This window comes from Peromyscus leucopus, chromosome 12 (assembly GCF_004664715.2).
Source record: "Peromyscus leucopus breed LL Stock chromosome 12, UCI_PerLeu_2.1, whole genome shotgun sequence".
In the NCBI taxonomy this organism is placed as follows: domain Eukaryota; kingdom Metazoa; phylum Chordata; class Mammalia; order Rodentia; family Cricetidae; genus Peromyscus; species Peromyscus leucopus.
The window spans coordinates 44,694,588-44,709,035 of NC_051073.1; the positions used below are offsets into that span (position 1 = coordinate 44,694,588).

General features: G+C 39.9%; 1 protein-coding gene across 3 annotated transcripts in view; it reads right to left on the reverse strand.

The window, feature by feature from the left end:
- Positions 1-4,865: 4,865 nt before the first annotated feature.
- Positions 4,866-14,448, reverse strand: part of Cblb (Cbl proto-oncogene B) — a 186,757-nt gene continuing 177,174 nt past the window's right edge. For all 3 annotated transcript variants that reach the window (XM_028867481.2, XM_037209715.1, XM_037209714.1), the window contains one exon: positions 4,866-8,484. In XM_028867481.2, coding sequence (XP_028723314.1) covers positions 8,225-8,484 — 260 coding nt within the window. In that variant the 3' untranslated portion in view covers positions 4,866-8,224. The remainder of the gene's footprint in view (positions 8,485-14,448) is intronic.

Consider the following 14,448-nt stretch of genomic DNA (forward strand, 5'->3'; position numbering starts at 1 on the left):
AGAATGTGTGCGATCTTGAAAAGGGAAGTAAGGGCTCTTGACGCCATCTCCAAATCCGACTGAATTTAATCTAAGGGTTAATACCACAGAGGATTGATGAGTCATGAGCTGAAGTGGTGGTGGCCCTTTGAGATGGGAACAAGAACATTGGTCTTTTCAAAGCTCTGAAGTGATGATGAGAGGCACAAGTGTCCTAACGCGTCATTAATGTGAAAAGCAAACTGTATTCAAGCTGAATTTGCAGCGTCCTCGCCGTGACAAGTTTATAGCCTCTCACCAATTGATAGCACAGCTGCCAAATGCGCTTCTGTGTCTACACATTGATGCTTCACCAATGAAACAGATGTTTTCCGATTTAACCTGTGAGAATACATATTTGTTCTCCTTTATGCATTAGCTTTTCACTGAATGAAGCAATTAAGACAGTTTCTCTCTTGCTGAGAAATTATAGGCTGAAGCATGAGTTTTTCCTTTTCTACTTTTTAATGAACGCAATAAATAAAAATGTTAAAGTAGGTGTTTCTACACACTCAAAATGGCTGGGTTTAAGACCCACGGTTACAAGCCGGTTTGGTAAGCAGGTTGCATAAATCAGCACTTTCAAGCGCCTGAGCTCTTTGCCTCGGTGGCTATCTGAACCTATTCACCTGTGCAAGTCTATTTTACCATCGGCTGACCAACTAACAAAATACCCTTGAAGAAAAATACTCTTCAACAAATAAACATATGTTTATCTTTTGCATTCATATTTGCTATGATATAAGTAAAGGTCACTCACCGGTCATTCCTTTTTAATTTCTTTTCTTGCCTATGAAGGGAGGGCTTAGAACTTTCCTCATATTTCTGAGTTTCACTCTCATGTTTAATGTGTGTGATGAACTTAATAGTAGATGATGATCTACTCCTCTGTTTTTTTAGCATCTCATGGAACGAGACTGATTTTCTCTGGTTTACCTATTTTCTCTATGTGCAAAGAGAAAGGATGACTGTGTCTGAGTTCCAGCTTTAAGAATTTGGAAAACAAAATACAAACTTTCCCAAGCCCCAACTGCTATATAAATGTTTAATTATGTTAGTGAATATTAAAATGCCCAACAGAGATACATTAGTTTTGTTGTCGACTATTTCTTTTCTTGCTCATTTTGTAGGAAATTCCAGATAAGTAGACATTCCACATTGCACCTGATTAAACATTTATACAAATAAATGCATTTGGTACTGCTAGTTTTGATTTATGCCTGAATAGCCCTGGGACCTGGGCACATGTGGTTAAGTTTAATTTTCTTTATAAATACCTTGCATCTTACATTGGAACGGTTCTTTAGGGAAACAGGTTCTATTTGAGAGTAATTGCAGGGTGGTCATTGATGTTCTAGGTAACTTGCTGCCAGCTATTTTATTTCATGTTCCTTATATTTATTTTATACATAAGCTAACCAACAAAGCAGGCAGAGTTCACTCGGGGGGAAGAAATCACTGCAGTGAAGGGAAAATGAGATGAGATGGCCCCTGCCCTGCTGGCTGGCAAGAAAGGGATTCCTCAAGGGACTGGTAGGGATCAACTAGGATCTGCCCACAAGGGCTGGAGACAGCTGAACTTGTCAGAGAAAAAGATTTCCAGAGAAATCAAATGGAGAAGTCCAGGTGAGAGTTCCTTTCCTGGGAAGTCCCCTTTTGGGTAACTCTTCTAAGAAACAGGCTATGCCCATGGGAAAGAAAAATGCTCATTATTTGCTGAACACTTTGGACTTGAGAGAGTACCAGCATGGTGAGTGATGGCTGTTTTCTAGTCACTGCTTTGATTTTGTTGGTTCTTGTTTAGTCATAATTGAATTCCAATTCAATCTAGCTTGCCTACTCTTCTCCAACGGCCACTGCTCTACCTCAGAACATAACAGAGTGAAGATCTACCCCTTTCTTTCATCACTCATCACTCTTATACTTATACTTCTACAGGTTTGGGAAAATGCAAGACAGGTTTCACAAAGGGATGTAGAAGTAACCATCTTATTAAATAAGAAACACAGAGCCAATGTAAAGATAAAAGCCCAAGAGGTCAGAGCTAAGAGCCTTACCCTTCCAGCTTCAGCGATCCTCTTCAGCCAAGAGAGCTACTTCCTGTGTTTTTGTCTTTATATAGACTTTCTGTTCTGCCTTCTCATTGGTTGTAAACCCAACCACATGACTGCTTCATCACTGCCTGTCTGTACAGATCTCCAGGTCTTCTATGGTTGGTATTGAGATTAAAGGTGTGTGTCTCCAATGCTGGCTGTATCCTTGAACACACAGAGATCTACCTAGCTCTGCCTACCAAGTGCTGGGATTAAAGGCGTGCACCACAAACGCCCAGCTCCGCTATTGCTTACTATTAGCTCTGACCCCCAGGCAACTTTATTTATTAACATACAAATAAAATCACATTTCAGTACAAATAAAATATCACCATAAAGTGAAGACTTTCCCTTCTCTTTCATAGGTGCTGTTGGGGGCACAGAAGTCCTTGTACCCACAGAAAAGCAGCAAGAGAACCAGGAATGTTAATCACACAGGCATGTATCCTCTATGGAGGAGATAAAATCAAGTACCTGCATTCCATCCAGAAAGCTAAGGTTGTTAATGACCTGGTGAACTCTTTGCTCTCTGAAGGGGCAGATCTTACCCTCATTCCTTAGAATGATTATCCCAGACTCTTCCCTACCTCAACCATTACCCATCCTTAGGGGAGATGTCACAAGTACTTCTGACCTGTTAACCTCTATGCGATAGGTCAGAGATCACACTAGATTCTAGTCTTTTTATCTATAGGCCCCACCATCATGGTCACATGCAATTTGTAAAAGAGTTTCTATGTAGTCATCTACATAGCTTTATTGTGCACCTAAAATTAGAATAATTTGACTGATTGTTGCCTGGAAACGTTTCCCCAAATTGTGTTTTAAATATGTTAACAATGAGCTGCCTGGCATTAGACCCTAAACTCTGATCCAGGGTGACTAAGTCAGTCTACACTGGGATTTCATTCTCATCTATTCGTTCGAGTAACTTCCCTGTATGCACCTGCAGGGACCCCCTTCAATGTGTCACTGTAGTGTGTCCTTGATTTTTAAAACTTTCCATGTAGCCTTCACATGTGCACACTAAGCTCACATGCATGTTTGCCAGGAAACAGCTAGCTGGCTTATTGTCTAAAGTATCACATATCCACTGACTTGATTCCCTTGAGTCTAGTTCGTTGGCATACATCCTAGGCTCCTTGGGTGAGTGAGCCTGGCAGCAGGCTTTGCTGGGGTCTTTTCAAGATGGTTCAAAGCTCTGGAAGGGATCTGTGGGCTCCATGGGAATATGATCAAGACTTGCCCTTCAATGGTGGCAATAGTTGTCAAATGATTCACTGCTGGCTCCCTCTGGTTTTGTTTTACTCTGATCAAACAAGAAGGAATCCCAATCTGTCAGAATGTTTTTAAATCCCTTAGTGTTCTTGTGACTTTTTAATAGCTGTTAAATGATTTTGCTCTTTGTTTAGTGAAAGAAAATTAAGGCAGTCTGTGTAATCATGTTAATAAGTAGTTTTGCTCATGATGTAGTCCATGAGTGAAGAAAACAAGATTAAAGAGAAGTGAAGTCTTTCTACCCAGATGGCTACAAGTACAATTCAGGACTGTTGTTCACTTACTGGAAACCCTTTGCTGAGTCGATCTTTCTATTTGCTATGAATGAGATGTGCTTCTTCATATGTGAACTACAAAACCCCACAGTGACCATAGTCTTGGCTTTGTGTGATACATTAAAAAAAGGGGGTATACTGAGGAAGGCAGAATGTGTTTCACAGAGGCATGACTTAGGTTGTGCTTGGAAGAATTATCCAAGCTAGCAAAACGGAGGGGCAAACATTAGGAAGGACTGGCAAGCACAGGCATGGGCATATGTGGGCAACTTCAAGCTAAGCAGAAACAGAGGGACCATCTCAGGAGAGAAGAGGCATACAGACATGGAATGGCCACCGAAAGACACTGCAAAGAGTTGTGTAGTAGAGTTATATGATAACATACAGTATTTATTGTGTGGAATTACTGATGTGTATCTCCTCTGACTGGGTATTATGGTACATGGGATTTTGCATGTCACAATTACTTTTATGACTTTTTGCTATGATTCTTGTTATAGAATGAGTTCCCTGAATAAGGTACCTCAAAACAACAGCTGTCACTGACGATTCATTAGCACCTGCATTCACCCATCAAGTACTCTTATGAAACATCTACTGTTTCGATGGGTGTCCTTCCCACTTCTATTCTGTTGTTTTTCTCCATGGTGTATGCTAGCCAGTATCCAGTGATTACAAATGTAACCATTTTAAAGAAGAGATGTTAATATTAATCAGCAACTGCCCACTCATTATCTAGCCTTTCACCGATAATAGGTTTATTACCTGTACCCTGAAATTCTGACTTTCATTTCTGTGATGTGACTGAAGTCAGACTGTTGTTAAGTCACGTGGGTTTGGCATCTGGTGACTAAGTCATTTTCTATGATGGACATGTCTGCCCACTATATCCAAATAGCTCTGTAATGTCCTTTTCATATCCTTTAGAAAACTGACATCAGCCGGGCGGTGGTGGCACACGCCTTTAATCCCAGCACTCGGGAGGCAGAGGCAGGCGGATCTCTGTGAGTTCGAGGCCAGCCTGGGCTACCAAGTGAGTTCCAGGAAAGGCTCAAAGCTACACAGAGAAACCCTGTCTCGAAAAACCAAAAAAAAAAAAAAAAAAAAAAAAAAAAAAAAAAAAAAAGAAAGAAAACTGACATCAGAAACATGCTCTCATGGAAATATTTGTGCTCCTTTGAAAAATAACATACAAACTCTATTTGTTAACATTAATTTTTATAAAATACCTTAAAAGAACAGATAAAGTACTTGAGGTTACATATCCAGAATTGGAAAAAATGAATAAAATATAAATTAATTGAACACATAACTATTTGCCACATTAGACAAGTTTAAAAAATGCATTTCAAAACAATAAAAATGGTAAATTGGGATGAAAACCTTTCTTTCTATTGCTGTCTTTTTCTGGAACCTCTTCCTCGAAGCTCTAACATTCGAGGTTTACAGGCAGTACCTGCATTAATATTTAAAATATACCGTATTTTACTTCCAAATCAGTCCATTTGAAACATTTTAAAACCAGATGAGATAATTCAGTGCAAACTAAAGCTTCAAGTTGAAAATCCAAGAGGCAAAGTCACGTTCAAAATGCAGGAAATACTTCTGGAACTGAACAATGAAGGAGTTCACATTATGAAGAATTCTTTGCAGGTGTCCCTGTGTGAGAAATGGTGAGTCAGCAAACAGACCTTTGGAGGTTGTAACTCGGCTCTATTGCACTGTGCGCAGGGCAAAGTAGGACGGGCTAACAACTATAATTGTGGGAGCAAGTTCACGTTAAACATTAAAATGGCTGGATTTGGTTCTAGAAAATTTGGCTGTGATATATCTGATACCAATAGATCTGGAGAAAAAAAAAAAAGGAAAAACAAAAAACCAAACCAAAACAACAACAACCACAACCAAATAACCTCCCCGAATTCTGGAAATACAATTACCAGAATATTGTTGGAGATGGATCCCATCTTAACACCCAGAGCAATTTGTAGGTAGGGGCTAAAATTGGCCATGATCTGTTTTAATTGTATACTAAAGCCATACTAAGTACTGGCTTAAGGGTAATTTTATTATCAAATCTTGAGCATTGGGAAGAAAATCTAACTTTCTGGATCGGCGGGAACAAAGTCTGGATCACTTCAAAGAATTAATAGTTTCATAATGAAAATTAGTTTGTATTATGTCTTCAAACCAATTCTGTGAGTTTCATGGTTTCTGTCTCTTATGTATAACTCATCAGATTCACTTTAATGAGAAAATTGGCAGCCGTCAGAGTGGAAGATGCAGAGGTCTTTGTACAATTCAGAAAACTATGTTTTTCTTTCTAGACCTCAGGTTCAAAGAAATGGTGTCATCACAACTTTCGCTTTTAAATTTTTGATGACAATCTCATGTATTACCTAAGAAGTGCATGAGAATCTGCTGTGGCTCCCAGCATTCCTGTCTTACATCACCCCCTAGTCTGTCAATGATGTTCTAACAACGTTAGGACACCAAAGGAAAACTTTGGGTTTTAGGCTATGCCGATTGTTGGCAAGTTACATGAAGCCCAAAATACACAGCACTGTCCCAATATGACATCAGAACCTGTAAAAACAAGTAAAAAAAAAAATATGGGCAGGTAATAAACAACAAATAGCCAATTGTAAAAAGTATATAAAAAAGAACTGTATTCATACCTCTTTACAGGAATAGCATCTAAGGAAATTAAAAAAAACATCCCTCTGGGAGCAGAAGCAGCACAGGACCATCTAAACAAATCTAAAATAAGCAAAGACTACGAATCCTCAAGTCCTGTCTTATCCTATGAAAGCTAGACTGTAAAGGAATGTGCTGGATCCCCTTCCTGGGCAAACATGGCTTTGTGCATGAGTTTTTTACAATACCAACTCCATCAGATTTATACAGTGGTCCCTCTTCTCCCTAGTCAGGATGAAGGACTCCTTATCTGAGGCATTTCTGTGTGTCACACTGGGTGTGCAGTAAGGAGTGGTACAAACCTCCATAAACCTACAACTAAGTCTATCTTTAGAAAGTATCTAAATGTGGTTCAAGCTTTTTGCATGGAGATAGTTTTGATTCTTTTTTTTTTTTTTTCCCCACTGTTAGGGATGAAAAAACTCCTGAAATTTCTGCAGAGTTCTGAAGCCCTAGCATCAATTTCTGGTGCTTACATCCATCAGATTAGAGGCATTTACCATCAAACACATATATACAAATATGCTGGAGTCAGTTTGTGCTTTAAAAACAAATCCAAGAGTGCAAAGCACATTGTAGACGGTCAATAAATATTTTCAGATTAAAAGTAATACCATGGTTTCAGAAGAACCACTCATTTTGCTTAAAAGGCAGAATTATGTTGAAGTCTTCCATCTGACTGGATGGGGCAACATAGAACAATCAATGAGAAAACCCACAGAGTAAACAGGAATCCTAATTTGACTGAAAAAAGGCTCCTAAGATTTTTGCAAGAACCATAGCCACAGCAGCAGTGGCACATAACAGTCATCAGTGCCTCAGGAGGAGGCCTGCACACCAGGAGAAGCCCGTGTGACATCAGTGAAATAGAAAATGGACTCTATTCCACTTGGGAAAGGTGTGTCCATGACCTTATCTAAAGGCGTATTAACATATTCTGAGGTGACGGCCACCTTTTCTAGCTTTCCTGAAAGTGATGCAGGCATAAATATCAGGGGATCTCATTATGGTACTGTAATACAGCACTGTCTCATGCAAGCCTGTTTCTCCTGTATCTGCAGTAGTCACTTTTACAGCATCATGGCACTCCTGGGGCTATAAGAGGGAGAATATGGAAAACTAAAGGTCACAGAACTTACACTAACAAGGGAAGCTCTTTTATATCATATAAAAACCCCTTACAAAAGGCAGTTTATTGACAAATAAATGCTTTATACATTCAGGTTTTTCCCCACCTCTCAACAGTGATGGTTCCCAAAGAAAAGAGTCAGTAGTGAAGACAAGACCACACACAGTTTTCTTTTTCTTTCTGCATTCGTTTGAGACACAGAAAACCAGAACCTTCAGACTAGCGTGCTGTGTAAATGGGAGTAATGGAACTGGACCTGGGGACTTGAGGTGGGGCCTGGAGAGAGAGCAACACAAAGAAGGGATTCTGCTGCCCCTGTGGACAGCAGGGGTGGCGTGGAAAAGGTTACAGCAGACATGACCAACTCTACAAAGGGCCTGTCAGGAACACAGTACAGGAATCCAAAACAGAGACGAACTGCAATTCTGCCCACGTGTAAACAAGGAAAAGCATTTCACAGATTCAAAGTTCAAGGGGAGTAAACGTCTTTAAATTATTCCATCAGTTCAACCCTGATTTAAAAGTATGGCTAGTACAAACAGAGAAGCTGCAGCGCGGGCATCCTAAGGGAGCCGTGGTCTCCAGAGGAGTTGTGCTCCTGGCCTCTCTTCTGGAGATGCCACGCCAATAGACGCTGTGGCTCCCGCATTCCCTTTCTCAGGAATTCCTTCTGGTCCATACTCCTAGAAGATTCTGTCAATCATTTTACCCGCCGCTGTTTGCAGTTCGGGCTGCTATAGATTCAGACGTGGGGAGACTGGAGGAGGGAAGGCGAATTCTCGAAGTATGCTCCTGGCCACCTCCACGTTATTCTGCGCAATCTCTAAGGCTCTTTTCACTTCTTCAAAGGCGTACCCCTCTCCCATGAGTTTCGCAATTTTGGCATCAACATTTTCCAAGGCTGCCTCAGGCCCATGGGGTTTTCTGTGGTGAACTTCTGGTGCAGTCCGCCGGGGCCTTGGTTTGGGGGGTCTAGCTGGTGCTTGCGAACCATCTGTAGAGATTTTCAAAGACAGACACCAAAGAAAGAGTGAGACAAAAATGAATCCGAGAGGACACAATAGTATTATCTCAATGCTTTGGATTAACTGTTATTTTCTCTACAAATGCTTTTATTTGCTGGCTAGCTTATTGTGAAATGGGAAATGTTACCTCATTTTGAAAGTCAGAATGTGGTAGGAGAATGTGGTAGTTTGACTGAAAACTTAACATTTTTTTTTCTGATTTCATATTTCACAAGAGATGTATAAAAGAAAAAAAAAACCAAACCAACCAAACAACAACAACAACAAAATAGCCAAAGCCCAAAATCTAGAGTAAAAGTGGCCACGATCCTTATCTTTCTCAACTATGCCACAGCCGTTGGCTGCTCAAGTGGAAGAGTGGGCGGTCCCTATCACAGGGGATGCTTTCCCTGTGACCTAACGGAAGAATGCAGAATAGCGCCCAAATGTTCTCTGTCCCACTCATGTTCTGGTATTCTGAACTACTTGATAAATAGACCACATAAGCTCCCCCTCTAGCTGACTGTGCATGTTAATAGTGCCGAACCTCCTGATACTACGGAAAAATCAACCGAAAAGAGCAGATCCTTTGACTCTAAGAGTCAACAGGCTCACCAAATTAAATGTGGCTTCGCTTCAGCAAACACGTGAGATTCTCATACAGGAACTTCTGCCCAAGAAAATGCAAACACTGAGAAAACAACAGGAGGAGACTGGCTTATAGTTCAGGCCCCTGCAGCTAATTACATTTTCTTCCTCTCACGCACTTTTTTTCAATGTGTGCAGCTGTATGTGTAGCAGGTGTGTACACGTTTATGTGTGTGCGAGTGGGTGCACCTGTGCTATGACCCACATGTGAAGGTCATACGGCAACCTTGGGTGACAGTCCTTGCCTTCCACCTTGTATGAGGTGGGGGTCTCTTGTTTACCTTTGCATATACCCGGCTGGCTGGCCTACAAACTTCTGCAGATTCTCCTGTTTCTTGCTCTCATTTCACTGTAGATAGCTGAGATTATAGATGTACTCTAACATATCTGGCTTCACATGGGTTCTGGAAATGCAAACTCAGGCCCTTACAGCTGTATGGAAAGTAATTATCTACTGAGCCATTGCCCTATCCCTGATGATAGTTTCTTAAAACAAAACCAGTAACATTGGTACCCATGAACAGGCAAGACTCTTGAGAGCAAAGGAAATTAATTACACAGTCATGTAATGAACATATAATTTCTGGGTCTTGCCAAAATCTGTATTGGTTTTGCATTTCTAATTAAACTATATATCCCTGTACAGCATCTAGGCCCTCAGTGCTTACTGGTTAGAGAAGAGGTGCAGGCTTCTCCCAACTGCTGATGCCACTTATGTCTCCAGGCCCTTGCTACAAGTAGAATCAACAGCAACACGGCCTGGGCTGATTTCCACCTTCCCACCCCAACACACAACAGGGACCACCATTCTAATTTCAGGAGTATCTACAGAGTGAGCTCCTCACACTTTTTGCTGTTCATTCCTCCTTCCCTACTGAATGGCTAGTGTCTGTATTCTTGTGTGATGCAGAGACAGCTGGTCTACCTGACTGTAACAAGGAAGAGACAATGCCCAGACTCACTAATGCCAACTGGGATGTGGAAGGGACACTCAGCTAGAGTCAAAGCCAACACTGTATAATAAACTAATGCCTACGGCTCAGGGAATATTGCGGGAAAGGAGCATGGAAAGATTGCAAGAGCCAGAAGACAAGGGTGCCTGCTGTGGGATGAATATATGAAATTTTAATATATGAAAGGGGAAGCTACACCCACAAAAATCTCAAATATTTATGGTTATCTAGACAAGCGTTGCATAATGAAGACAAGAGTTGATAGGCCATTGCAGATGGGGGAAATTGAAAAGGCCCTGCCCCTAATAGGACTAACAAAGTAGTAATAACTAAGTAACCAGAGGTGCAAATTTCAAAATAGGAACATAATAATTTTGAGAAACCCAAAAGGTATTATGTTGCCTCTAGAAGAACTTAACTCTAGCAATAAATTTCAAAGAAACACACATAAAATGCCTGACAAAAGAACTGAAAAGAATGAACAGAAAAACACATCAGTGTTCCAAGAGACTTGAAATGAGGAAGATAATGTGGGCATATGAATGAGAAATTTAAAGTGAGATTATGAAAAATAAGCAAGCAGGTCCTAGATATGAAGAGCTCAGCATGGAAACATCAGCAGCTGCCAGTATCAAGGGGAGGAAACATAAACTTTAAGACATGTCTTTTGAAATACCCTGTTCAGGCCAACAACAAAAGAATCATAAAGCACTCAAGATCTTTGGTACACCAGCAAATGGAAAAAAAAAAACAAAACAAAACAACCCGCAACATAAAACCAAATCCACATTTTTGGAATTCCCAAGTCAAGGAGAAAAATGTTGTGAGAAGCATTGACAATGTATGAATAATAACAAAAGCTTCCATAATTTCGGAAGAGATACAGACGTTTGGGTAGAGGAAGCATACAGAATCCCAAATAAACACAATCAGAAAAGTCATCACCACAGCTGATTATAGGCGAACTATCAAAACTATATAACACAAAGAATTTTACATCTTCCACTGAAAAAGGCTAAAATCATCTTTAAAGGCACTATATCAGAGTAACAGTGATTTCTGAGCAGAAACTTTATAGGTTAGGAAAACATGAAGTGATGTATTCAGATTCTTGAAGGAAAATAATGCTTGACATAATTACCATACAAAGACAGCAATCATTGAGAAAATCTGTGATTGCCAGAGAAGGCTTCCAAACAATGAATAAGAAGTCCTGCATCATAAGTGAAGGAAACATAATCACCTTCGTGAAAGCATATGAAAGAGCAAACCACACTGAAGAGGAGATACACCACAAAGCAACAGAGCAAACACAGTGAACCAGCAAAAAGAATAAACAAAGCCACAGGCCTAAGAATATTCAAAACACACACACACACACACACACACACACACACACACACACACACACACACACTGGATAGTAAAACAATTTTCAACAATAGGTCACCTAAGACTTTAGTGAGCTAATGAAATGATAGGGGAATGTCTGTATACTGAGTATATGTGTTGCTCTGATTGGTTGATAAATAAAACCCTTTGGTCTATGGCAAGGCAGCTTAGAGGCAGGCAGGAAATTCAAAGAGAGAGACAGGAAGAAAGCAGGGAGAGCGCCGAGCGAGCAGCATGTAACAGACACACAGGTAAAGCCACGGAACACGTGGCAAAATATAGATTAACAGAAATGGGCTGAGTTTAAGTGTAAGAGCTAGTCAGTAGTTAGCCTGAGCTAATGGCCAAGCAGTTTTAATTAATATAAGCCCCTGTGTGTTTACTTGGGGGATGCAAGTGGGAGAGACTTGTCCTGACCACCAGCAGGCTGGGGCACAGGAAAACTTTCAGTTACAGTGAAGTCCTCAGAGAATGTGTACTGCCTGATATGGGCATGGCCACATCAAGGACTTCAAAGGCTCAGCCCCACAGGAGGGACAAACACTTGCCCAATGAGGCCAAAGGGCTGAGAAAGCATTCCTTGGGTCTGAATGTGAATGCTGGCAGTGTGTGGAGAACATGTCATCCACAGCTTTCTCTCTCCAGGTATTTACAGTCTAAAAACTGTTCCTCTACAGAAACTGCTCCTATGGAGATTAGTTAGACCTGTTTCTGTGTTCAGCTTTACATAATAACCCCACCTCCCTGTTCAACTGTACATAGTAAACACATGGAGCGTCGGGTCGGGGTGCTGCAGCTTTGTCAGAGCCCCCACTAACTGATCTCAGATTTTCTGTGTACGTCTGTGTGTCTCTGTCTGTCACTTACTCATTCCCAACCTCCCTAGTTAAGTCAACCCCTGGAGCCATACAAACACAAACTCACTTCACTGGTAAATACACAGACTGGTTGAGAGTAAAGAATGTAGAGTGATGTTCTAAACAGAACCTTAAAATAGACAGGACTGGCTACATTTATATCTAGAAATAAACCCAAAGATACCAAGAAAGTCACTTTATAATGAACAAATAGGCCATTCGACAAGACAATATGATGAATCTATATGAACTTAAATATCAGAATACCTAATTTTACATAACAAAACTATTGCGCATGAAAGGACAAACAGCCTTCAACATAGTGATGGTGACAAGATTTCAACATCCTGCATCTGTCCAGATCATCCAGATAACAACATTATTGAACACCAGAGCTCAACTATAATAAGGATAAATGAACTTAGAAGACACCTACAGAATATTCCATCCAACAGCTGCAACACAGTCATTTTATCTGCACATGAAGCTTTCTCTAGAATAAATAGTCCATGTTAGGTCATAAAACAAGTATTAACAATTGGAAAACAAGTGAAATGATCAAAATGGAATAAAATGTGAGTTAAGAAAAAGATTCCAAAAGTTGTAAAAATTCATGGAGACTGAAGATTCTTTTCAACAATCAAGTTAGTCAACAAGAAAGTTGGTAATGTTCTAAAATTTCTCAAAGATAATAAAAAGAGAAACAATACAAAAAACATATGAAATGCAAGAGGCACCACAAGGCAGAAGATCACTCTGTAAGGACCTTCACAAAACAAACAACCAAACCAAACAAACACCAAAAATCAACACCAAAAAAACAAAACCTTAAAATAAATATCCCTACTATCTCTAAACGTTAGAAAAGCAAGAACAAACCTAAACTCTATTTAGCCTAAGGGAGGAAACAACAGGATTTCAGCAGAAGTAAGTGCTAGAAAGGATTCACAGAACAAAGAGCTGGCTTTTCAAAAAAAGAAAAAAAAAAAAAATTAAAGAAAATAATCTTCTAGATAGGTTAACTAAGAAAACTAGCAGATATAGTCAGAGATGGAAAAAGAAGCATTACAACCTCAAGCAGAGAAATGCAGTTATTAGAGAGTCCTAAGATCAACCATATGCTAACAAGCAGAACACCCAGAGGTACAGACAAATGCTTGGGCCTGTAAAATTGGCCAAAAATGAACCCTGAAGACACAAGAAACTGAATAGAACAATGGTGGCAACGAGATTGAATCAGTCTCCAACCAATGAAAAGCCCAAGATCACATAGACTTACTGCCAAAGTTTAACAAACTAGTTTCTTTCCACTTTATTTTCACAATTTATCAGGACTAGAACCCTCCCAAAAAACACAGCACTATCTAGTTTCCAAAACCAGACAAGAAGGAAACCAAAAACAACAACAAAACCCCAAAAAACTACAGACCTGTTTATCTCTGATGAACACAAATACAAATATGCTCAACAAAATTCCATGGAATCAACTCACTAGTTAGTCACAAAGATCATTTACCACCATCACACTGGTTTCATCCTGGGGATTCAAGTTTATTCATCAGTATTCAAGTGGGTTGCATTCCCAGAGTCAAAAGGTAGTTCAACGTATGAAAATCAATAAATAGATTTATATACTGGCAGAATAAAGGATAAAAACCATATGATCATCTCAACAGATGCAGAAAGAACATTTGATACTGCTTAACACTTCTTGATAAACACCTGAACAAATTAGGTTCAAAGAACTGTTCATCAACATAGTACGAGTTAGGTACAATGCCCATAGATGATATTAATCTGAATAGAGGGAATCTGAGGATATTTTCTCTGAGTTCAGGATCAAGACCAAGGTGCCCACTGTCATCAGCTTGTTCAGTACAGAACCATAAATTTCAAACAGAACTTCTAAGAGAAACAAACCGAAAGCCATAAACATAAACAAGGGAGGAAGTTAAACTAACACTTTCTGTAAATGATTTTTGTGTGATTCTGTATACAAAATACTAAGGAGGCCACCAGAGTATTATTAAGTATTAGTTCAAAGGAGAGGCAGGATGCCAAGCCTTCATATGAGAATTAGTAGCTTTCCACATATAAGCAATTC